This window comes from Corvus kubaryi, unplaced genomic scaffold, assembly GCF_017639235.1.
Source record: "Corvus kubaryi isolate FWS band 111438036 unplaced genomic scaffold, C.kubaryi_AGA036_p1.0 72, whole genome shotgun sequence".
NCBI lineage: Eukaryota > Metazoa > Chordata > Aves > Passeriformes > Corvidae > Corvus > Corvus kubaryi.
In genome coordinates, this window is record NW_024582060.1 from 140,634 (window position 1) to 164,310 (window position 23,677).

General features: G+C 46.3%; 1 protein-coding gene across 5 annotated transcripts in view; it reads left to right on the forward strand.

The window, feature by feature from the left end:
* Window positions 1–23,677, forward strand: part of IQSEC3 (IQ motif and Sec7 domain ArfGEF 3) — a 99,868-nt gene that overhangs the window by 48,368 nt on the left and 27,823 nt on the right. For 3 of the 5 annotated variants that reach the window (XM_042050282.1, XM_042050281.1, XM_042050280.1), the window contains exons 1-2: window positions 12,293–12,375; window positions 18,889–19,967. In XM_042050282.1, coding sequence (XP_041906216.1) covers window positions 18,895–19,967 — 1,073 coding nt within the window. In that variant the 5' untranslated portion in view covers window positions 12,293–12,375; window positions 18,889–18,894. Of the gene's footprint in view, window positions 1–12,086; window positions 12,376–18,888; window positions 19,968–23,677 lie in introns of those variants that run through there. The other 2 variants (XM_042050278.1, XM_042050277.1) reach the window with 2 other exon arrangements.

The following is a 23,677-nucleotide window of genomic DNA, read 5'->3' on the forward strand; positions in this document are numbered from 1 at the left end:
TTTTTTCCCTGCTTCTTAACAGCTCATCTACTTCTTATTCTTCCCTCCCCATAGACTTAATAATCCTGTTCCAGATAGTACCACTGGAGGTTGCGGGGATGCTGCAAACAGGCAGAGATGGGTCAGCAAAGTTCACATAATTATTCCCCCAGTTCACAGTTTTCAAAGTTTTGATTCCAGTCTGACACAAAGTTGTGGGACAAGAGTAATGTCTAGACCCATATTTGAACTCTTCCTAAGCTGGGGAGTGAGAAGATTCCTCACTTTTTGTGGGTATTTTGTACAATGAGGACTAGCAGCTTCAGTTGCTTTGTAGGAGCCTAAGTCCAGAATCACAAAGATGTTTACTGAATGTAGATTTAGGGCAAATAAGGAAACACTTAGGTTTATAAGCAAAAAACATTTTAGAGCACATCCTTAACATCGTAGTTACCAAGAACCTTGGGAATCTCTTACAGGGAGGTATAATTGGCAAATCTTCTGGTACTATGACCTGGGAAGAATGGCTCTTTCTGGAAGCATCCAAAGAAGCCAGAGGTCTGTTTCAGATGCAGCGTCTCAGTCCTGTAGAGGAGCTCCACCAGGACATTTTGGCTCCCTCTCCCACACAGGCATTTCCCTGCTCCTCTCCAACAGCTGGTGCAGCTACTTTCAGGCAATTGTGGAGAACATGAGGGTGGGGAAGTAAAGTGAGGAATAGATTAGCTCTTCAACAGAAGAAAAATATTTCTGGTGGAATCTGGAATCTCCCTGTCACACTGGTTGCTTTCCTTCCCTCAGTCAACACTTTTCTTCAGGATGGTGGAAGATGCTAGGAGAGAGGCCGAAGAAAACATGCTTGAAGTACACTATTTTGAAACTGCAAAGATGCCCATCAGACACATTTTCTGAGAGTCTGAAGCTGTGTCCAGCCATTGCCTGGCCACATGTTCTTCCAACTCATTTTCCCCTGTTGCTTCTATCACTTACATGGGTCCTGCCCTAGAGGAATTTAGACTTGGATTCAAGTGCTCTTCTCCCACATGTGCCAGTGCTTGCTATTTCTTGGGCCATGGTAATATGTGTGAAAAAGGATCAATCATAGCCAACTTTACAGCTGTGGGAGCCTCTTTCAACAACTGTTGAGATCAGTTAGTGGCATTAATACCAGGCAATTCACTCTGGCTTGCAGATGATCCTCATGTTCTCTCTCCTATACTGCAAAGAATTCCTTGCCCATACCATGGCAACTTTTTGGTACCAGGGGAATGCAACATAAACGCCTGCTCTATCCTGTGTTTCCTGTGTGATAATGCTACAGACATGCACGGGAAGAAACTATGCCAGCCTTGGAAATCATCCTGTATCTAGCACTAGAAAACGGGCACAGACGGTTGGTAAAATAATAGCAGATGGACTGTGGTGGAGCTCACACCATTCATCCTAATCCTCTGCTAATATCATCTGACCTGATCTGCATCAGTCAAGATGCACACAGCCCCAAAATGGAGCCACTCCAGACCTTTTGTACACTAAGCTGTGCTCTGGTGAACTTGACAGGTGGTTTCTGTGGACCCTCTGTCCACATGCTTGTTAATGGCTTACAAGGCAGCGACAGATAGGGAAAAGACATGGAAAAAAGAGTCAAGGAGAAAGAAAGGGAGACAGACTCATCCCAACAAATGTAACAGTGCTACTGTAAGAAAAATGGATGGCAAACATACTGTACAGAGAGGAAGAATAACAGGAGAGAAGAAGCAGGAAAAGCAGGAAGATAAAAAATAGCTTAAATGAAAGAAGGAACTGCAGGGAACAAGAACATATGAGCAGGAGATAAATGAGCAGGTCCCTTGGCTGGAATAATCCTGTTCATGCCAGCATTCTTTGGCAGTGACACAGTGAGACTGTGGCCTTTTATTACACATTTTCTTGTAGTGTGATGTCAATCCAAAGGCCTTTTGTCTTTTTGGTGCTCTGCAACACTAACTCACTCCTATGAAAGTTCATCTTCTGGTCACCCCTATGGGATAGGCTCTGTGCTCAGAAACACTGAGTTCTCCCTCTGGAAAAACATCTCTGTGTACTAGAATTCCTGCTCCTGCGTGTGCCCCTGGCAGGTTTTCATATGCTTCAGGAAGAACTGAAGAGTCTGAAATGCTGAAGAGGAGCACACTGTACAGCTGCTCAGGCCACCCTGTTTGGGTTCTGCAAACAGAAGCAGATAGCTGAGGGAGCACATGTAAAAAAGTTGGGAGGTATTTCGGACTGTGACCTCACCTATTCAAAAACTGCAGTATAGCTAGAGACTACTCCGTCTTCTGTGAGAAAACATCATCCTGAAGAAAAGTGTCATAAACAGGACCTGAGTTCAGTGAGATTTTTCTTATGAGACTGAGGAACCTAAGTCTGGCCGTGTCACTTGGAAGTGTGTTCCACTAACTTTTATCCATGCTTGGCACTTTGGCTCTTTCCACACACAGATGGTACCATTGCCCCACTGGAAACACTTTACTTAGTGACTAGAGTTGTGTGTCACCTTTGTCGTGTCCCACACTGGTATGGTGGGACTCTGCTCTCCTATACTGCTCTCCTGTAAGCAGGTCATGATGCTGTTATTGTTGCCTGTGTACCTCAGTTGGCTGCAGTCTCTCTCATTCCCTCTTTTGCAGAAAGAGGGAAGATGGGGATAGGCTAGTGCTTTTTTCCTCGTGCCTTTGGAGGTGACTGGCAAAATATAACCAATTCCTGTAATTTCCCAGAATGCACTGATGTGAGAGTGGTAGGTCAAGATGCACAAACCTGGATGGTGCAGAATGGTGTTGTGAAAAGTATCTCTGTGCTGTTACAGCACAACTGGATCTGATAAGAATGTTACAGAATGTCCTAAAATGGAGCATATTGGGCTAGATCCTCCACTGAGGAAGTTGCAATCCACAGGAATAAAGCCATTTATAACACAGGCCAGGATACTGCTCAAAACCACAGTAGGATTGGTTGAGTCTAGGCAAACTTCATGGTTTTTTTATGATCTTGCCCCAAAAGTTCCATGTCTGAGAACAGAGAATAGGGGTAGGAATAATTTCCATTCCTCATTGGTAAGAAAAGTTGAGGTGCCCTAGGGAAACATGAGCTTGTGTGACCAAATATGTAAGTTGCTAAGTCATCCTGTTTTCCAAACGGGAAAGAAAAAAGATAGAAAAAGAAATAGGGCCTCAGGGAAGAAATGTGACATGAAGTGGATCAGAGTGTAAGTGAAGCAGCAGAGACAAAATAGATTAAAAACTGGAAAAGTAGAGCTTTGTGCCTGCTGCATAAGGCTGTGGGGGTGGTCACTGCATTGGGGAAAGGAGGCAGGAATGCTAACCATGCTGTTTCTATCTTGGTCTTCAGCTAAAGGGCAATGCAAGATATCCCCTAGATCTGAACAGAGAGGCAAAGTTAAAACCTGGATAATATCCGATTTCCTAAAGCTGGTGAATGCTGTTTGGATTGTCTGTATTGAGGAGGATGGTGATTTGTGGCTTTGTTACTCTTTATGTTGAGGAGAACCAGGCTTCCTTCTGCTTGGTTTGACACAAGCAGTGACCTTCTACTGGGCTGCAGTAGAAGATGAAGTAGAGATGAAATAGCTGAGATAGCAGGGATGAAATAGCTGAGATACTTGAGAATAGAAACAAAATTTATCTGAGTTACACCAAGATCTTCCCATGAAGTGGCTCACTCACTGCCTTCACAAATCAATTACCCTGATGGCTTAGGAAGGAACCGAGAGGTGCAGTCCAACCTAGAGTCCATCACAACAGGTGGAAAAAGAGAACGGCAGAAGCACTTGCCTAGGTCTATAAATGCCGGGAGTCCCTCACCCAGCTCACTGCTGGATTGGGAGAGCAATGGGCTGAGGAACATGCAAGCTTTCCTTGTCTTGTAGAGACTCTCCTGCCTCCCAGCCCTGAATTCATCTCATTTTAGCAGTGAAATTCTGTCTTCTGCATGATTGCACCGGCAGGCTTTTGTCAGCGAATTTGGTGATGTTCAAACCTGCCTTGGGGATGAGGAGCCAAGAGATCTGACTCGAAGTGGCAGAAAGACTGCTGCTGAGAAGCCAAGTTTCTCTTTCCCGGGGTGCTGAGCGGGCAGTTACACTAATGCAGGATGCCATCTGCTTTTTCCTTCTCTAAAAGGTCATGTTTACCAAACACTGCAGAGGCAAGAGAGGTGTGGGGTTAAAAAAAAGTAATTAAACCCTGCAGAGCAGGGCCTCCTGTGCCTTCAGTGTTCACTTGGTGCTCTTCACACCTCAGTGAAGCACAGGTGCCCTGTTTGAAGCAGCCACAAGAAACCCTGTCTGCAGTGACAGGCCACGGGACCTGTGTCTAACCTGCAGAGACAGCACAGCAACCAGCCCAGGGTGCCAAGCCCTGAGGTGAGACAGGCAGCTCAGAAAGGGGCTCCACTTCCTAGGCTGAGCCGTGTGCTCCTGCAGCTGGTGAAACAGGAGGCATGGAGGGGAAGAGGAAAGAGGGGTGTGCCAAAGAGGTGGCCCAAGTGCCATTCTGAGGTGTCACCCAGACACATGTAGGAACTATAAGAAAAAAACTATGACAGCCACCCACACCACCCAGCACAGCCAGCCTTGCACCATGAGCACCACTTCTCATAAAGTGAGAGCTGCCTTAGCTATTCCAAGCCACCCTCTGGAGGAGCCTGTCTGTCCTCATGGAAAAGCAGAGATCTTAGTCCTCTGGTGGCTGAAATCCATCATGGAGAGCCAGGCCCTCAGACAGGTAGCCAGCCCAGTCTGACACCTGGACAATCATCTTTGCACCAGGAGGGAATGGGGTGCTTCAGAAATGTTTAGCTCCTGTAGTGCTGTTCCATAGCAAAAGGCACAACAACACAACAATGTGGGAATTACACAGCACACAGGGATCGAGTTTAAAGACTAAATCTGAAATGAAGGCCCTGACTTTGGCATGATGGTCCCTGTGAGACAGGAGGTTCTCGCTAGTATTATTACATTCTCTGTCTGCTTAATGCACATCTCACTGAAACCACTTCAAGTGATGCTGAAAAGAGGTTGCCTGGTTCAGTCTAAAGGATGTTAAATTTAATTGATTTCCAATATATTTACTGTACAATACTGTCAAATCTATTTTACAGGTGTGCATTCCAGACCTTTTATGAAACAAATAATGCATACTGGAACGGGTAATGAGCTTGGCTAATTACCATTAATTCCTCTTGGGTAAAACTAGTGTGAGAAGATGGCTGGATGCCACTGCTTTGCAAGGTGTTATGTGGATGTAGACAAAATCAGGATCTTGTTCCTATATTTGTCTTTGTTGGGGGAGACTGTCTGAGAAAGCTGCAGCTTGGCTGGCAGGGGATGATTTGCCAAGATCAAGTTCCAAGTTCCCTGCCTTTCTGGCAGGAGAGACTTTTGCCTTCCATCAGTTTCAGCAGGCTCCCAGAGAGCATTGCCTCCAAATCACCCTAAAACCTGAACTTATAAGCAAATCAGAAGCAATTCTTTTGCGCTCAGGCCCCCTGCATGTCAGAAATCTCTCAACTTTGAAAAGATCCCATAATATATTACCAAGCCTCTCTCAGCTTTTTTTTTTTTTTTTTTCATTGAATTCTGATGAACCCATTCAACATATGTCATGGGTGTCCTCAGGGAACACTGAAAGGAAATAAACTGAAAAGGCACTTTGGACTCTGCTAAGTCAGCAGCTGATATTTTTTCCTGAGTAGGGAAGCTCAGGAAAGACAGAGGGAACACAGGTTCTTGCAGACTCGGGGTCTGGACTCCATTCTACTGGCATTAGCTAGTGAACTCATTTTCTAATTCTCTATATGGCACTTTGTAGGGTTTTTTTGTTCTGACATCTCTCAAGCTTTGAAGTCTCGTATAAGGCCATGAGAGGCAATTAATCAGGCCATTAATCACTTACAGCAATTTAAGAACACTATATGTACAATAACCAACCAGTCCTCATAAGGAGCTCTGTGAAATGGATGCATAAATTTTTGTGGTCTTTCACAACCAGTCCATGTAGTCTTTGCCTCAGTTACAGGTCACAATCCTGCTCACTGACTGTGAATACCATGCAGAAGGCGTTTGGTAAGTTATACATGGGAAACAGAAATATGGTCTTCCCCTGGAGTGACACAGGGACACAAAAAAGAGCTGAGATAAGCCTCTGCAGGACCTCACAGCCATAGCGTCCTTCTGTGCGATTAGCTAGACCTTTTTGCATAACCACTGTACCTGGCAACAGGGCATCTGAACATCCTCTTCTTTAGTGACTGGTTTCTTAAACCACTCACCAAATCCAGAGGTGCCACTGCTATTGTTTGTTACTTTGTAACAAAATCGCTCTTATTTATCTTCAAAATCTTTTCTTCTTGGAAAGGGAGAGAAGGCGCAAAGAGATGAGTTCTGTGTGCTGACCACATGGGAGCTCTGTAGCTCTGGAGTGATCAGTGAGAAAGCTCAGTTTTAATTTCTTACAGGACTAACATTATTGTCCTTGAGAAGAGTAGCTCTTCTGGCCCCTGAGCCCTGTTTAGTCACTCAGCTACCCTGCAAACCCTTTCCTGAGAGCTCTGAAAATTACTCTTAGACCATGAACTGATCCTGGTATTTAACAGTGATGCAATGGAATATAATGGCTGGAGCATCCAACTTCTGTGCTCCTGCCTGCAGGTCTGCCTTGAAAATATCTGAGGGGAAGGGGCTGCGTGTTGTTTCTCAAGTCATGAAGTATGGGAATGTCTAAGCCTGACAGTCAAGATCCAGTAGATAACCATGGTTCATCTCCACAGCTGTCAATTAGAAGCACAGATCCTTGCCCAGCTGGAAACATGTATTTCCATCCAGCAGCAAGGAGGTGATGAGGAGTATGCAAGGAAGTGCAACATCCTGATGATGTAGCAAGTGCAAAGCAGTCACATCTCTCCCAGGACAGACAGTGACACAACAGCTCTGTGCAGACATGGGGAGCTGATACTGCTAGAAATGGGCATATGGGCTTCTCTGGCTTGATAATTTACTGTCACAGATTTGGTCTTTACGCTTCCAAAACAGCAGGGAGGGAGAAAAAAGAGAGTAATAAAAACCCCTCACCGTGATACCATTTCTCCTCTATCCTCTCCCTTCATCCTTCCCTTACTCTAATCCTTACATAAAATCTTCCTGAGAAACCTGCACATAAAAGCTAAGTATCAGAAGTCTTACTTACTTGTGCTAAATAAAAGTATTTATGGATGCCAGCTGAATTGTCTCAGTGAGAGCTTTTTCACCATCCCTCTTTCTTGAAACAAACACTGGGATTCAGCTCACAACCCTGACATCCGTGTTGTGAAATGCTAGACTGGGGATAGTGTTTTATATAAGCCCTGAGTCAGATTGTCTGTAGTCATCATTTCTGTTGACAAAGCTGGCTGTGTCTGCCACAGGCATATCAAGTCAGCAGTGCAAGCGGACATACCTGCAACACGAGAGACATTTTTCACAGCAGATGGAATCTATCTGTAATAGTGACTAGGCTTGTTGTTATGGGCCATAAAAGTCATGTAGGAACACCTAGGAGGAAGAGAACAGCTGAATTTGTAGTCTTCCTTTTTATGTGATTGCAAGTGATTTACATTAATATTGCAGCTTTGAATCAGACAGAATTCAAAGAAATTACAAACCTTCCCTAACTGATTGCGTGACTGTAAAAGCTGTGAATAATGGTGGCATATGATACTTGAGGACAGCAAGTAAAGAACACTGATTACAGCTGAAACTGCAGGGGTGATGCTGGGATTCAGAACTAAGTTGACCTAGTTGGAGTTTGGCCGGGACTTTGGGATTCACACCTTAGACTCTGCGTGGGACTTCTAATTATTACAAGTGGTCAGACCAATTTTCTCATCCAAGAAACAGAATGTGCAATAGCTCCATTCCCTTTCTTCATCCCACAGCCAGGGAGTCTGATTGCTTACTGGCCAAGGGAAAGCAAATGAATTCCCCTAATTTGCTTAATAACATTTTTTTTCCCCAGAGATCTTTCATGCTATACTATCTATCCTTGCCCTCCTTACTTTCCATACTGTTTGTTACTGTGATTATAATAGATCCTTGAGCCTTCTTTTGTTCACAAAACCTGTGTCCTACCAATGCAAATCAACGGTGTCACTTGGGACGGAGGGAAAACGTCAGGATTGTTAAGTTTTAATTTATTTCACGGTAGCATCAATTTTGATCTTTAGCAGTGTATTTTATTTCTTATTTGGGGCTTCATCAGTCATTGCTACTGGAGAACAAAGAATAGGCCTTCCCAAAACACTTCCTCAGAAACAGGTTCAAGATGGGAGTAAACCTGGGATGAATACAGGTTTGGTAAGTGGAACCATAGGGCTGTAATGGTAACATTCAGACTGCTAAGCAATATCAGTCTTTACCCATTTTTTCCACTGCTTATAAGTCACTGAAGTTTACCGCTGAAGCTGAAATTTCCCAGGTTTGTTCAAAGGTGAAGTAGGTCTGCCTTTTTTTTTTCCCAGATTTTTTCACACTAAAAAAACTTAAAAATGGTTCAGCCATTTTTTATCACATTTTTTCCCACAACAGAACATGCAGAAACTATTCCCACTTCAGCAAGAGTGTTTGCTATCGCGTTCTGGACAACACAACAGCCAAACCAGCATGGGGTTAAAAGTTTATATTTAGCATAAAAACATCTAGCTGAAAAATGCCTTTGAGTGCTCCAGTGGAATCTGATTTTGATTTGACCGAATTTTGACCCTGAGGAAATTCCATGCATAAGCACAATCCGTTCTGTATGGCTGTATCCACCGGGCTTGGAGCATGCATGGAGGAGGAAGGCAGGGTTAATGTGTATGTGTGCTTAGCTGATGTCCTTATCCCAGCACAGGGTCTTTAGGGGCTTCAGTAATGCCCTGGCAGAGCAGTGCTGAGGCTGATGGTGCTTCTCACACATCTGTGGCTGAATAGTCCTTGCAGTCTTAGGGCCCTCCTGTGTTTTGAGGAATAACCTAAAGGCCTAAGGAGGTTAACGGAGGCTTCTTGAGCATTTTAGATTGGTCCAACACCCTGTGCCTCCCTGGCAAGGGTCAGAATTGGGTCTGGTGAGGGTACCTAGGGTCAGACACTGCCCAGTCATCAGTAGATCCATGGTGATGTGGCAGGTCCAAGGGTTAGTTAGGAAGTCAGTCTTCAAGGTCCAGATCAAGTGGCCTGTGGCCACATAAAGGGGAAAGCTGTGGCAGGGCTGGAGACCAGCACTCTTACAGTGTTTCTGGGGCAGGGATTGATGGCTCCAGGCTGGGGAGAGAGCCTGGGGAACCTTCATATCTGGAAATATATAAGAGCTGCCTGGAAAAGGCCCAGATCAACCTTATCTGTCTCCGAAAATGGCCCTTCTCTGAACAGGGAGGTGGAGGAGAGACCTCCAGCCTTCCCTCCCAGCCTAGGTTAGTTTGTGATTCTACAAAGCCTGCTAGTTTTACTTCTGCATTAGCAGAGGATGCAGGATATCCTGTCACTGTGAATGTTACTCACTCAGGCTCTACACTGTGTGTGACAGAAAACCAAGCAGAGAGATGCACCCACCAGAGGTGATGTCCTCCTTATGGAGCAGCAGGACTGAGCACCGCAAACCCTTAGGCACGCTCCATGTTCTACCCAGAGCAGCCAGGGGAGTCCTCGGGGAAGCAGAGCTAAGCATATGTGCCAGTGTTTAGAGGACCATCATGTCAGGGAATATTTGCTGGCGTCTAGAGTCCATTGAGGCTCCAAGGGAAGTCAAGGGAGGGTGAGCTCTCCATCTGACTGCCTCAGGCCCTGACCTGCCCTAAAGAAGGTCTGCATAGCACATTGGGCACTGTGGCCTTGACTCAGCAGAGCAATTTGGAGTGTGTGTCTTGCTGAATGAGAGCTTATGCATCTAGCTGAAATTGCTTTATAGAGTACAGTCCAGTTCCCACTGAAATACTCAGGAAGCTTTTGCCATGCACTTCAATGAAAATGTGACCAAATCTATGTCCCCTGGTCGTCCCTTAGGCTGAGGATAAAAATTGCTGCTCTGTTGGTTAAAATCAGAATGGATAGAACGGGGGCTGCCAATAAAAATGTTACAGTGAGATCTGTAAGGGAAAAGCCCTTTAGTAAGATTTCCTGCAATGTGGATGGATGTAGAACAGAGAGAGTTAAAATCAAGAGTTAAAAATATCTTTAGGTGTAGGAAAAAGTGTAGCATCAAGAATAGAACAATGCAAACTTTTATAAGGTGTTCAACATAAAAGAACAGTTTTATGCCTCATTTTAATGTATTTCCTGACTGATGAGTATGCAAAGACGTCATTTTAAGACTCTTTGACAGTTGGTTATATAGCATTTATGTAAGAGACTGGTTTCTTCTGTGAATTTATTTTTTTAAGTGTAACTAGTGACTACAGGTATATGTATAAAAGAAGAAACTTTCTAAATTTAAGTCCTTCATCTTTCTTAATTCTGAAGTTGTGGTAGTGCCTGGCTCATCAGACTTGGAGCCCTCTTAGAAACTGTGGGAATATTTCTAAATTTGACTGTTAATCTGTTGAACAGAAAAGCTGCCATTGGAGAGAATAAACTTCCTTTCAAAGTACTAGTACGTGTGCAAAAGTGCTCTGAGGCTTAGGAGGCAAAGTCTATCTACAGCTAGAAGATTTGGACTCTTAAGGGCTTACAGCACTTTTGAAAATGAGACTTAAATGCTTCTAAGTAATCTGGGCACTACAGAAAATCATATCTAATTTCCCTCTTTTTGCTCTGACATCAACACCAATCATAAAATGATTTATTATCTAGTTGATAGCAGAACTGGTTTTATGTGGAGCAAAACCAAGAGAAAGAAATATGATTCAGAAGTGAATTAAATAATTTGATAGTGTTTAAATATGGGAGGCAGTACATATCCTTGGTTTCAGTGAAATTAAATGCATTGGTTCCATAGTAATTATTTCCAAAGTTGATGTTGTTCCCAGCTAAATGCTCATCCCTTGGAAACCATTGAAACTGTGTCTGATGGACATGGTGCAGTAGCAGCCAGAGTCCATGTAGGCATGAACGCTCCTGGAAATCATAAATTATTCCTCTGTAGCCACAGGAAGGAGGCTAAGGTAACAATGAACAAACACTCTCACGGTTCAAACAGAACCCCAGAATAACAAAATCTTGTTTGAAATTTGGTGATTTTGGAATATAATTGGGAAGAGGGGTTAAGTACAGACTTCCTCATCACTTCAGTGGATCAGACATATGCTAATCCCATCCTGCCTGGAGGAAGATGTCAGCTCTCGTAGAGTGCACTGTTGTCAGGCCCTAGTTTTGCACAACTGCTGCTGTGGCTGACAGGAGAAAAGAGAACTTTCCCTTCTCCACAAGATCTCAGTGGCAAAGCAATTTGTGTGTCAGAAAGAGGCGGCTTCTTTCATGGAAGCTCTGCAGTCTGTGATGGCTGTATTGGAGACGCTCTTTAAAGGGTCAGGCTCTCAGGGCTGGCTGGCTCTGCTGCCTCTTTATAGTCTCAGCTCTGCAAGAGTTTCTCTGGAAACTCTGCAACATTCAGTCACCCCTGCCCCATTTCCCACATGCCCTTAGACACTCCCAAGGGAAAACTGGTTCCTTGGGATCCAGGCTCCATGCCAGATGGGACTCAGAATGTGCAGGGAGATGCTGAGCAATAGGCAGCAAGTGCACAGGGGTGATTGCCAGCTGCTCCAGAGGGCAGGAGAGCAGTCCATAGGCCATAACACCCTCCTTGGCTCCCCGCCTCCTCTAGCTGCAGCACCTGGAGCAGAGGCAGCCAGGCAGCTCCTGGAGTCACAGGACTGGTTCATACAGGGGTGCCTGCCCTTAGAGAGGGAGGCATCAGAGCTTTGGCTGGATCAGCCTTGAGTCCTGACCCATCACTGGAGGAGACCCCTGACAGCCCAGGCTCCCCAGACATTTAAAATGCAGCTCAGGGAGTGAGTATAGTGAACAACAACAAACATGACCATAAACCAAATATAATATAAACAAATAAAAAAAGAGAAACGTTGCGTTTTGTTCACAGTGACGATCCCAGCGGTTCCACAAGCAAGAAAGCCGGGTGTGAAACGGAGGATCCGAAGGAGGCCGGCAGACAGAGTGGCCAGGAAGGCAGGTCCGACACCCTGACGCTAAAAGCCCAGCATGCGGAGCTCCAAGAAGAGCAGGCAGCGGGGTGTTCCCCTCTGGTGCAGAAGGCGAGCCTCCACCACACGGGCTCCCCAGTGAGAGTGCAGCGCAGCAAAGGGACGGCCTCGTGTTCCCATGCAGCTGCCTCCGATTATGAGCTCTCCCTTGACCTAAAGAATAAACAGGTACCAAGGCTTCCTCCTCAGGCTGTGGGAGAAGGGGATGGGGCGGGTGGGACTGCATTTGCACTGTGGTGGGACGACTTTCAGCAAGTACTTTAGCCTTTTGTTCACCTTGAGCTTTGGCCCTGCCTACCTGCCCCTTAGGCTTCCTGGGGCTGATGGAGGAAGTAGCTTCCCCACCTCTGGCTGAGTCACCCTTTCACCCAAACCTGCCACTGTCTGCTCCTCCTTGCCTGGATTCTGTGGTCCAAAATGGACCTAGAAACCCAGCTGTGAGTGCAAGCTTAGAGATGGGCATCCAGAGGTAGTGCCTTGCTCCCAAGCGTACAGTGCTTGTGGGGCTCCCAGCAGCTGGTTGTTCCAGGTGACCTCCCTCATGGGAGAGTCTCCAAGAACCATCTTGCCATCTTGGATCATGCGGGGCAGGCCCCCAGCACACTTCTGCATTGGCATGAGCTTTCAAGAGGAAGTGGGGTTTATTCAGTGAGTGTCCTGCACAGTATCTACCATGATATTTGTGCACTGCTGCCACCACTGCCCTCAGTCCAGAGTAGGATGCTGAAAAGATAGGCAGGATTACCACACTGAGAGAAAATGACTCAGTCCTAGAAGTTGCAAGCCTTGCCTTCTGTGCCTGAGGCGCCAGCCTAGCTCCAGAACACAAGCGTGCTCGTCTCTAGCTCCATCTCTGGATGGGCTCCCAGCAGGGGACAGTGGGACAGGGTCTAACAGCAGCTGGCCTCCTCCCTCAGAGATACTGAGGTGGAATGTGCCCCCTCCCTCCATGTCTCTGCAGATTACAGTCCAGGAGAGCTGTTGTGCTAAACAGAACCTAAAGCATAATTTCTGCCTTTTCCCTGGGAAGGCAGCTCAACCAGAGGCTGTAGGATATGCAGACCATGCAGTCTGTGAGGTGAGGAGGACAAGCAAACACTAGTGACAGTGTCCGGATTATGTTCAGTGGGAGAATTCAGTGGGAGCTGTGCTATTGCAGCTGAAGGGTCTCAGCTAATGAGGTTTTCACAGAAGAAGCTGCTACTTCTGGGACATCTCTCTACCACTTCTCTCAAGGCACTGATTCTGTCCCTAAACATACATGTCAGATCAATGACCCAATAATTTCTGAGCAAAGGAGACACCTTGGCTCTCTAACTCTGTCTTTCTCAAAATACTGCTTACTCAACTCAGACAGAATTCTTGCTTCACACCAGGAAAAAAAAAAGAAAGACTAATTAACTGGCTTCACAAACTAATGTGACACATCCTCAGGGTGGGCCACATCTTGACTGCTATATATGGGCTTAGCCTCCTCGTTGTCCTAGAGCTGCTCTGGTTTGTCCTGGGGAGTGTCTGTCCTGTGTTATTTTAGCTTTAAGGTCATGTTGCCATATCATTGTTCTTGCAGCAGAGGCCAAACCTGCCCTGGATGCATGTGAACAAGAGAGATGTGTTTAGCTGATTGTTCATTAATGGCTGGTGCCCGCAGAACTGACCTTGCAGGGACTGAGCTTATCTCCTTGGTGAAACCACTTTTCTCACAGCAAAGGGGCCTTACAATTTGTGTGCCCCTTCAGACGCACGGATGTCCTCAGTGAATTGCCTCCAGCTCTGGCAGGGGGTATTTTCAGGCAGCAAAGAACACTATTTCTTCCACCCTTGCACTGTAGTATGTGTCTTTATAGGTATTCCTATCAATTTACTCATCAGGTAGCTCTCTTAAATGGTAATAATGGTAGTAGGACCTGCACAGTGCTGTCCCAGTAGAGCCCTACTTATAGCAGAACTTGTAATACAGGAATAGAACTTACACTAAGAAAAACAGGTGGAAGGAGACATTTTTAGTCTCACTGCACAATTGAAGTCACATTTACCTTTTGAGAGAGGACTGAGTGCTAGTAAGGAAGGAGGGTAAAGTGCAGCCTCCTCTGCAGAGCTTGGACCAGTCATTGCCCCTCAGCATCATCCTAGAGAGCTCATGAGTGGCTTCATGTCTCTCCTTGCTCCCTACCCCATGAAACAGAGAATTCTGATAGTGAGCAGAGCAGAAGTACTCTATGCTTGTGATGCCTTTTCCTGGTCTTAAAATCAGGAGTCATACACAGTTAGAAGGGGAAAAGGGATTTTACCTTGGTATTTATTTTAAGGATCCTTAGGTGCACACGGCCAGGTCGCATGCACTGAAATGCACACCTCAATGCACACCCCAAAAGATCTGGTATAACATTATAGGTTTTACTAATTAGCATATCTATCAAAGATTCCCTAATGAGAGGCTCGAGTGAGCCCCCCTCCCTAAGGAACCTTCCCCTGGATGGTTCTATCTCAGGTTACAGAATGTGTTCTGGAGAGGACCTTGGGGTCTGGGGCACACTGATCCCTAGCTATGAAGCTTCTAAATGTTGAGTCTCTTAGCTTGACAAACAAGTGCAAGAATGTAGGCAAAAAGCACTAAGAATACAGAAGTTGTAAAAAGGTATAACAGGGGTATAAAAGAAAAGGCAAAAAATCTTCATGGCATCACTGGGGATCACAGGAAAGAGGAGCATGCTTTCAGTCACACATACTCTTGGGCTGTGCTGAAGGGCAGCAGGTGTCCCGTGGATGAAGGAAAACACCCCACTAACAAATATCCCTTAGAGCAATGTCCTTCCATTGTGAGAAGCTGGAGGGAGGGGGAAGCATTAAGAATGAGTGAGAGAGAACATGTATGCTTTGTATGTCTTTTTTTTTTTCTAATTTTGTCTTTTTTTCTTTGTAATTTTTTTACAATGCATGCATTGCCTTGAGTGACTCAGTTTCTGTCCCTGAGCCTGATTCTTTTCTTGTTTTAACATGGTGGCACATCACCATGCTCAGTGGCAACCAGTGCTAACCGAGAATAAGAACAGGCCATGATCTCTCCTGGCAGATTTATGAATTTATGCCTATGGGCAACAGAGCCATGGGGCATGAGCCTCAAATGTTTGGCTGTATCCAGGCCTGCACTTCGGCTTGCCTTAGGCTGACCATGTTAAATCTCCCTTCATCTGCAATCCCTCATGGCAGTGGATATTTCACAGCCATTTCTAATTCAGCCACAAGGCCTGAATTGCTCAGAATTGGTATTCATATTGAGGCCCAGAAATGTATTAAGCTAATTATTCTTTGAAATCCCTGCGATCCCCCTCCTGCATTTCCCTTCCTTTGGTGCCGGCTGTCAGATCATTCCTCAGAGAAGAGTAGCTTTAAGTAGGCAATTACTTGTGATTCATAGGGTTTATTAGGAGTGAGAGAAGGCCAATCAGGTCTGGCCTTTCTCGCCTCTCAGATGGGAAGAGAAGGTTCCTTCAGCCATACAGACATACATCTCCATTACCCGTGACTGCTGTGGTGCTAATGGATGCCCTTTCCTCCTCTGGAGAGGAAGAACACAGGCTACAGCTGTGTGAAATCCTTAATTCCTTTGGACTGTCAGTTAGCTCGACCTGACAGCAAATGAGTACGTCTCAGACATCAATAAGCAGTAAATGGCTGGGCTACAGCAAAGAAAAAGAGATGGAGACCCACTGCTACCAAACACAAGAGGGGAGGGTGCCTCTCTCTGGGGGGGGGCTGCGTCTGGCTCTGCCAGTTTTCTCAAGCATCCCCTGGAACAGTCCCTGTCCCTGTTATCCCAGCTGAAAGGTACTGTAGGATTTCCCTTTCTTTGGACACTGCCAGTTGGCAGTGGACCACATGCAGAACCCATTCTTGCCCCCCTGGTATGAGCCAGAAAACAGACCAGTTGGGAAGTCCTCTCACTTTAGATCTTGTTCTGCTCCTTAATGTCTTAGTCCTCCGGGAGGACGGAGATTATGAACTGCAAAAAGCTGGTGATGTTTTTTATCAAGGTACTGACAGCTTGCTCTGTTCCTTTAGACTTTTAGAAGGATCTCTCCTCACTAGTTATTGAAGTCTGCCATTTTTGGAACTGTCCTTGCATGAGATAAACTGGCCTTTTACTTCAGATCAGCAGTGACATCTTGTCTTGGCCTCTAATAAGATCAGAGCATATGAATTTCATGTTTTCAGAATGGCTGTCACCTCTTTGGAAACCTCAGATAATTGTAAGGCTCTGCTTTATTTTGCATTTTACAGTTATTCTGTCCCTCCCATTTGTTCCTCTTTCCCTCCTAACACAATTAGCTCTACATTTTCATTAACCAGATCATTATTTTAAGTGCTCACGGTCAGTTGTCAGTAATAACTGTCTGGGTTGGGCCTTTGCAGGTTATTGGTTTAATTTACACTTATCTGCATGAGCCTTCCTCCTGAAGGAAAGCGCCAAGGGATACTTCAGTCTCTTTCCAGGCAGGCCAGCTTTAAAGACGTGTCAGGAGTGCTGGTTTTATGGTGGGATTTAAGATGTCCTTGTTTATTCAAAAGGCCTGCTGCCAGGTCTTGTGGTAAATGACACTGAATCCATGATTACTGTGGGGCTGATTTTTAGCATCATTTACGCAGACCCTTTCTGGGTGGGCAGCAGTGAAAGTATTAGGCAAATGTTCTTGAAATTAGGAGTAAGCAGAGCTCTGAGCCAGCTGCCTCTACAACTGCAGTGACCAACCCCATTACTAAGAAAACTGCTGGTGTTTCTCAGTGCTGGTCTTTGATGTTTGCCTTGGACAGACTGTGAGCTCAAGGGCCAGGCAGACAGAAAACAGAAGCCAACCTGATGTTTGAGCACAAGGCAAAGGTCCCTGCTTCATGTCCAGAGAGGGAAATATGAAAGGATGCACTCCCCATCCCACTCTCTTCCATAAATATCAGCCTCCCAGTACTTGCTCCACAGCCAGGATATCAGTGCAGGCAAAAAATGGCTGGGCTTATGTTGTTCCTCTCTGCCTGTCATCTCCCAAGGTCACATTATCTTCCTCTGCTTCCAGAGGAGAAAGTATTGGAAGGATTCCAGAGGTCATTTGCACTTCTCATAGCTGTCAGACCAGGCCTCCACGTGTACCTACGTCACTCACTGATGGTTTTATCTGTAACTTTATGTCATGTTGTAAAAAAGAAGAAGGAAGCAGGTGACATGACATGACTCTGTGAGCTGATGCCTCAGTCTCACTTTGACTGTGAAAGCAACTTGCACATAAGCTCAGACCTTGTGTGAGCTCAGTTCTTCAAACTGTGTGAGTACTGGGCCAACAAGGCATGGTGAGGGACAAGTGGTATGTCTGGGGATGAGGATGCAGTCAGTAAAACTTGTCCTTTGGTTCTGCGAATGAGCTCCTACTCACCACATGACTGATGCAGTGAATCCTCTGCTAATCCAGGACTGACTTAACCAGCACTCTCAGTCCTGCCCTTCATCATTTTTTGGTTTTTCCACATGTGTGCACACACTTATTAACACTACAGTCTGCACCTGCACTCTGCCCTGTGAAGTGCCAGCGATGTAGAGTTCAGCTCATAGTTCAGCCTAAGTCTCAGTGAAGGTAGTTTAAGTTCATTCTTTTTTTTCTTCAACCCCATCTTCCACCTTCATCTTCACACTGTCCCCCTTGTCCTCTGTTAGTCACTCGTTGGAACCAAATCAGCTGTCATTCTCCTGGAACTTGTTGGTGAAAACCCAGCTGCAGAGGAAGAGTGGGGAGATTACCAGGAAGTTTAAATTCTAGACTACAGGAATGACTATACATACCTGCTTTGCTGAAGCCAGTTGAGATGGTGCTCAGCTGTGTGTTGATGTATTTACATGTGTTTGTTTTTACCAGCTCAGAAAAATCCTCCTTCTACTTGTTTTTAGTATCTTGTCTCGACACTTAAAATTCAGATTTTTTTACCTTTCAAAATCGAGAGTCTTTCTTTTTCTGGGTATTTTTCTTTTCATTGCTGGCTGACACCTGAAGAACTCACATATCAAAAAGGAAGACAATCTGGGATCCAGAGCGCTTTTTAAGAGACACAAACTCAGAACAAACCCAGCCTCCACTAACTTATATGGAAGTTGATGTTTCTCACTAACTGCTAGATCAAGCCAGCATTCTCTGCATTTAAAAATTGAATTCTCTTCCCTTTTTCTAAATGATTTCTCCTTTCCCTGAAAGTATTTCCTAAGGTTGCTGAGGAGGGGAGAAGCACTAGTAACACTCTGAGACAAGAGATAATGCTTAACATTACCAGGGCACCGCTGAGCAGGAAGACACATTGCTGGAACATTGTATTCCCAGTGATGAGCTTGCCCTAAAGGCCATCAGAAGTGAGTCTGCAAGGGAAGGGCACCTGCAGGCTCCAGCTTTTATGACTGGCACTCAAGCAAGAGGCATGATCCCGTTACAGCTGTGAGGAAGCTCGTGGTGCTGATGATTTAGCCAGTCATGCCCAAAGGGGAACCTTCTGTTGAAATCAGGGGCATGGCATTGCAGGGAAAAGCTAATTCAGTGTCAGAAGTTCCTTTGACAGTCATTGAGGACTAATCAGTGTAGGGACGGGGGCAACAAGAAGCCATCAGGAGGCAATTGGCAAAAACTAATGTCTCTGTTCTCTATTTTTCAGATCGAAATGCTAGAGCACAAATACGGCGGCCACCTGGTGTCTCGCAGAGCAGCTTGCACCATCCAGACCGCGTTCCGGCAGTACCAGCTCAGCAAGAACTTTGAGAAGATCCGCAACTCCCTGCTGGAGAGCCGCATGCCACGCCGCATCTCCCTGAGGAAAGTCCGCGTCCAGAACTCAGAGAGCTTCTCCGCGGAGAAAGCCCTGGTGGAGGGGTACAACTTCGTGGGCATCCCACTGGTGAGGTCCCCGTCCTTGCCAGCCACCATCAGTGGGGCACTGACCGAGCTGGAGGACTCCTTCACAGAACAAGTTCAGTCCCTGGCCAAATCCATCGATGATGCCCTCAGCACCTGGAGCCTGAAGACCATGTGCTCCCTGCAAGATGGGGGCTCGTACCAGATCAGGGAGACCTTCAGCGCTAGCTCCATGCAGCCAAACCAAGACTTAGAAGCTGAGCTGCAGGATCAGGAAAAGGAGGAAGGTCTCCTGCCAGATACTCTACCCAAGAGCAGCAGCACTCTCATGATGGCTTTTCGAGATGTCACAGTTCAGATTGACAACAAGAACATCTCTGTCTCCTCATCTACCTCGGTGTCCATGGCAAACTGTCTCAGCAGCAACGACCAGGCTGGGCTCTCTCAAGCTACCAAGACTGAAGAGAGCCCAGGAGAAGGGGAGGGAGAAGCCAGTGAACCACCGTCTGCCCCAGAGAGCTTGCCTGAGAACAGCCACATGCTCACCGAGGTGGATGTCAGTACCAACGGCACGGGGGACAGCAGTGCTGAGCCGGATCAGATGGCAGTGCAGAAGCTCCAGTTTGACACAAGCAATGAGGCAGGGCAAAGCAAAGGCTCCGAGTCCGAGAATGCAGACAACTCAGAGCAGCTGAGCAGCAGCAGCACCTCCACTTCAGCCAAGTCAGCCTCTGAGGTGTCCTCAAAAGAAGCCCTGCAGGCCATGATCCTCAGCCTCCCAAGGTACCACTGCGAGAACCCAGCCAGCTGCAAGTCCCCCACACTTTCCACAGACACCATGAGGAAACGCCTTTACCGCATTGGACTGAACCTCTTTAATATGTAAGTAACTCTTCCTCTGCTTCCCGGCCTGTGTTATGCCTCACAGGGACAGATGATGGCAGGCTCTTGGTCTAGATCCATATCCAGGGAAGTTCGTTTCTATTCAAGGGCATGACCATCTGGGCATGCAATGCACAGGACAGGTTGGCTTCCCAGAAGCTCTTTCCCTAAATTCTCCCAAGCACTGTCCTTCTCTTCTGCCTAACAGAGGAACAAGCCCTCTGTCCCATGAGTAGTGTCCATGCTCTCAGAATTCACTGAACCTTCAGTTCCAGTTGCTGTCCATTTGGCATCCACCAGATGAGCCTGGAATCACTCTGGTTCACTCTGTTGCAAAGGAACAAATGCAGCTGGGACTGTAAAGCCAGCCCTGGTTACTTAACATAGGGCAATTCCAAGTAAAGAGACAGAGAGACAGAGGTAGAGCTGAGCTTAGCTAGCCCAGTATGAGTCATAATGACAAAATTATGTCTCTGGCTGTCATTTTTCTTCAGATACTTGGGTAGATTTTCGCCTGACAGACCAGGTTTAGTCACCTGTCTCTCACATATCTGAGTTTGATATCCTATGAGAAGGCTGTAGGTGTGAAAGCAAAAGCAGAGCTGAGGTTACCATCAGAGGAGGGTAAGTCACAGGGTCACACGTGGATTGGCAGAAAGCAGCTAAGGAGTTTTAGATTTGCTCATTGCCTTTTGATGAGACTTCTCATCTAAGCAAGCCACAAGAAGTACTGGGTTTTACTTTATCATCGCGCTCTCATATCTCTGTCTTTCATTTTCCACTTGAGTCCCCTAACAATGAGGAAGAAATGAGCCCATACTAGGAGAATGTTTTTCCACACGTTATTGTGGGCATTTTAGTCAAAGCAAGGACTGATCGTTATGCAGTCCTAGGCAGAAGTTTGTCACAGACAAAGGGGCAACGCACAGGACTTATATATGTGTACCATGGAGGCTGTGGACTCCAGGAGGCAGGACCCAGGAGGACAGGTTTTTAGGATTGGTCTCAGAGCACATCTAGAAGGGAAGTGATGTTAGGTCAGACAGTTTTGGGACTCTTACAGAACTGAGAAGGACATGTTTCCAGTTCTAAGATCAGGTTGGAGGACAGGAGTGAGGAAACTAACGTGTTAGCCTTGGGGAATGACACCTTTCTTCATTCTCTGAGTGGTATCTAGGGGACACATGGTTCCCTTTGTGACTTCCTATCCAAGGGGCTGGGAAGGCCATTAGGCTTTCTGCAGTTATTTGGTTGTTGCTTTCCCTGTCTATTTCCAGGAGAAGCCAGAAGAAGTTTACTATTGTGGGGTTTGGGATGTGGGCACTGATCCGTAGGGCATGGAGCTGGGGCATGGAACTGAGGCTGTGTGTGCGTGTGCTCACATCCTTTTTCCTGGCTTTCCCTGGAGCAGGAGCTGAAAGCCTGCAGTTTCTAGTGGAATCTGCCACAGTCTATCTGGCCTTGCCCTGCATTTTTGGAAGGCAGTGCTCTGGCTCAGAGCACGCCTTTGGAAGCACATCGATGCAGTGTCACTTTCCCCATCCTTGCTGCACTGTGAGGGGGTGAAATCCCTGGAATGGCGAGTGCTTCATTATGCAGCACTGCTGTAACAGCTCAGTGTGTGTGGGCAGCTGGCTGCGTGGGCAGAGGGAAAGCCAGCAGGACGTGAGGAATCCCGCAGCATTTGCTGGCTCTTCTTCACACCCCTGCAACACCAAAAATGAGTAGCAGGGACCAGGCTCAGGAGAGAGGGGAGTAGAGTTGTCTGCTGCACATCTGGGTAAAAGCTGTATGCTGCACTACATGGGATACATCTGCAGGTGTTCAGTGGCAGAGATGCTGTATTGCTATCAGGATTTTGTGGAGAACAAATTGAATCCTGGGAAAAACTGATGAAAGGCTGCTGTTAGTGAAAGAATATTTGAGTTATAGTCTAGGCAGTTCAGGAGAGCTGTCACAGCTGGACTGTTTCATCCTGCATTCTCTGATGGCATTGTGTTTGCCACCTCTACTGAACACCTGTACATCCATGCCAGTGTGTGCATTTTTCTGGCCATATTCAGCTCTCAGCTCCTCTGGAGTGGATCCAAACTCAGTCCAGTGACCGGAGTCACACAGGTGTAGCTGAGTTCATCCTCATGTTGTGAACACCATACTGTCCCTAGCCAAACACCAAAGTGTGCAGGTGGACGTTCATTTTATGAATCTCTGTTGCTTAGTTTGACTTGTGTCCTGACCATATCACCTTTGCACTTAGCAGGGAATTTTACCTGTACGATGGTGAACCAGTAGGTCTGTGTGATAATAAAGAAGGTGTACTGCTGCTTTTCCATGAAGAAGGCCTGGGGTTTTCAGTATCAGATCTTGCACTGTCCTATTTATAAATTTGATTGTTCTTGCAGCCCTCTCCCCAGGGATGCCACACTGCCCAGGATATTTTCTTTTGACATTACAGAGTAAGCAGAACTATTTCAAGCCCATCTACTTTTTATATGCCCGTGAGGCCCCTGTAAGGAGCAGGCCATTCTGCTGAATGCTGATCCCCTTATAGCTAGACATATGTTGCTCACCCACATACTTCACCACCTGACAATGTCACAGTCTGTGCCTGTGCATATCATGCATTCGCGTGCTCTGAAATCTCATCCTATTCTTTCCTCACCCCAGGAAACTGCCTGAGCAAACTCGCTCCTTGAGCCTTGACAAAGAACCCTGAATTTGGATTAATGATGGAAGTATAACATCATTTCATGAAGTCACCCTGTTACCTCTCTCCACTTGCTGGCTCAAGAAGTGTGGCAGTCTTCCTGCCATTGCAGTGATTCACCTCAGCAAAGCACATCATGACAGAGACCCTTCAGTGAGACAGACTGAAATATAGGAAGAAAACTTCCTGCACAATACGCCCGTACAATTTGTTCTTGTCTGCGCTGTGAGACAGGCACCACATAGGCTCGCAGGCACTCCTAGGATACACAGGGGCTCATAAGAAAGATGGGGACAGATGTTTTAGCGGGGCCTGTGGCAATAGAACCAGGGGTAATTGTGTTAACCTGAAGGGGGGCCGGTTTCAATTAGATGCGAGGAAGAAGATTTTTACAATGAAGGTGGTGAAACACTGGCACAGGTTGCCCAGAGAGGTGGTGGATGCCTCATCCCTGGAGATATTCAAGATCAGGTTGGAGGGATCTCTGAGCAACCTTGTCTAGTTGAAAATGTCCCCACTCACTGCAGGGGGGTTGGAGTAGATGGCCTTTAAAGGTCACTCCCAACCCCAACCACTCTGCTTCTGTAAGAGCTGTGTGTGCAGGCACAGACACTAGCACACTAAGAAGCAGAAAATCACTCCCACAGCCAGGCAATCAGGCCCACTCAGCACCAGACCTGTTCTCGGAGAGACACAGCCACAGAAGGAGAAAAGCCCTCTGTCTGCAAGCCGCACACTGCTCCCTCTCTTCTCTGACAAAGCATTCTCTGGGTGCCTTCTCTCACACACAGAGATTTCTGCCTGATGGCATGGATCAATAGAGAAGGGACAAAAAACACAGCTAAGGGTGGGGGAAGTGGAGGAAGAGATAAGCAAATCTGAATATGGGATCAGCCAACATCAAGCTCAGGTGAGGCAGGTAAAAAAGTATCACTCAACACTGAGCATTGAAAATGTATGAAAAAGAGAATTATTTATGTAACAGAAAAAGTGCCCATCTTTG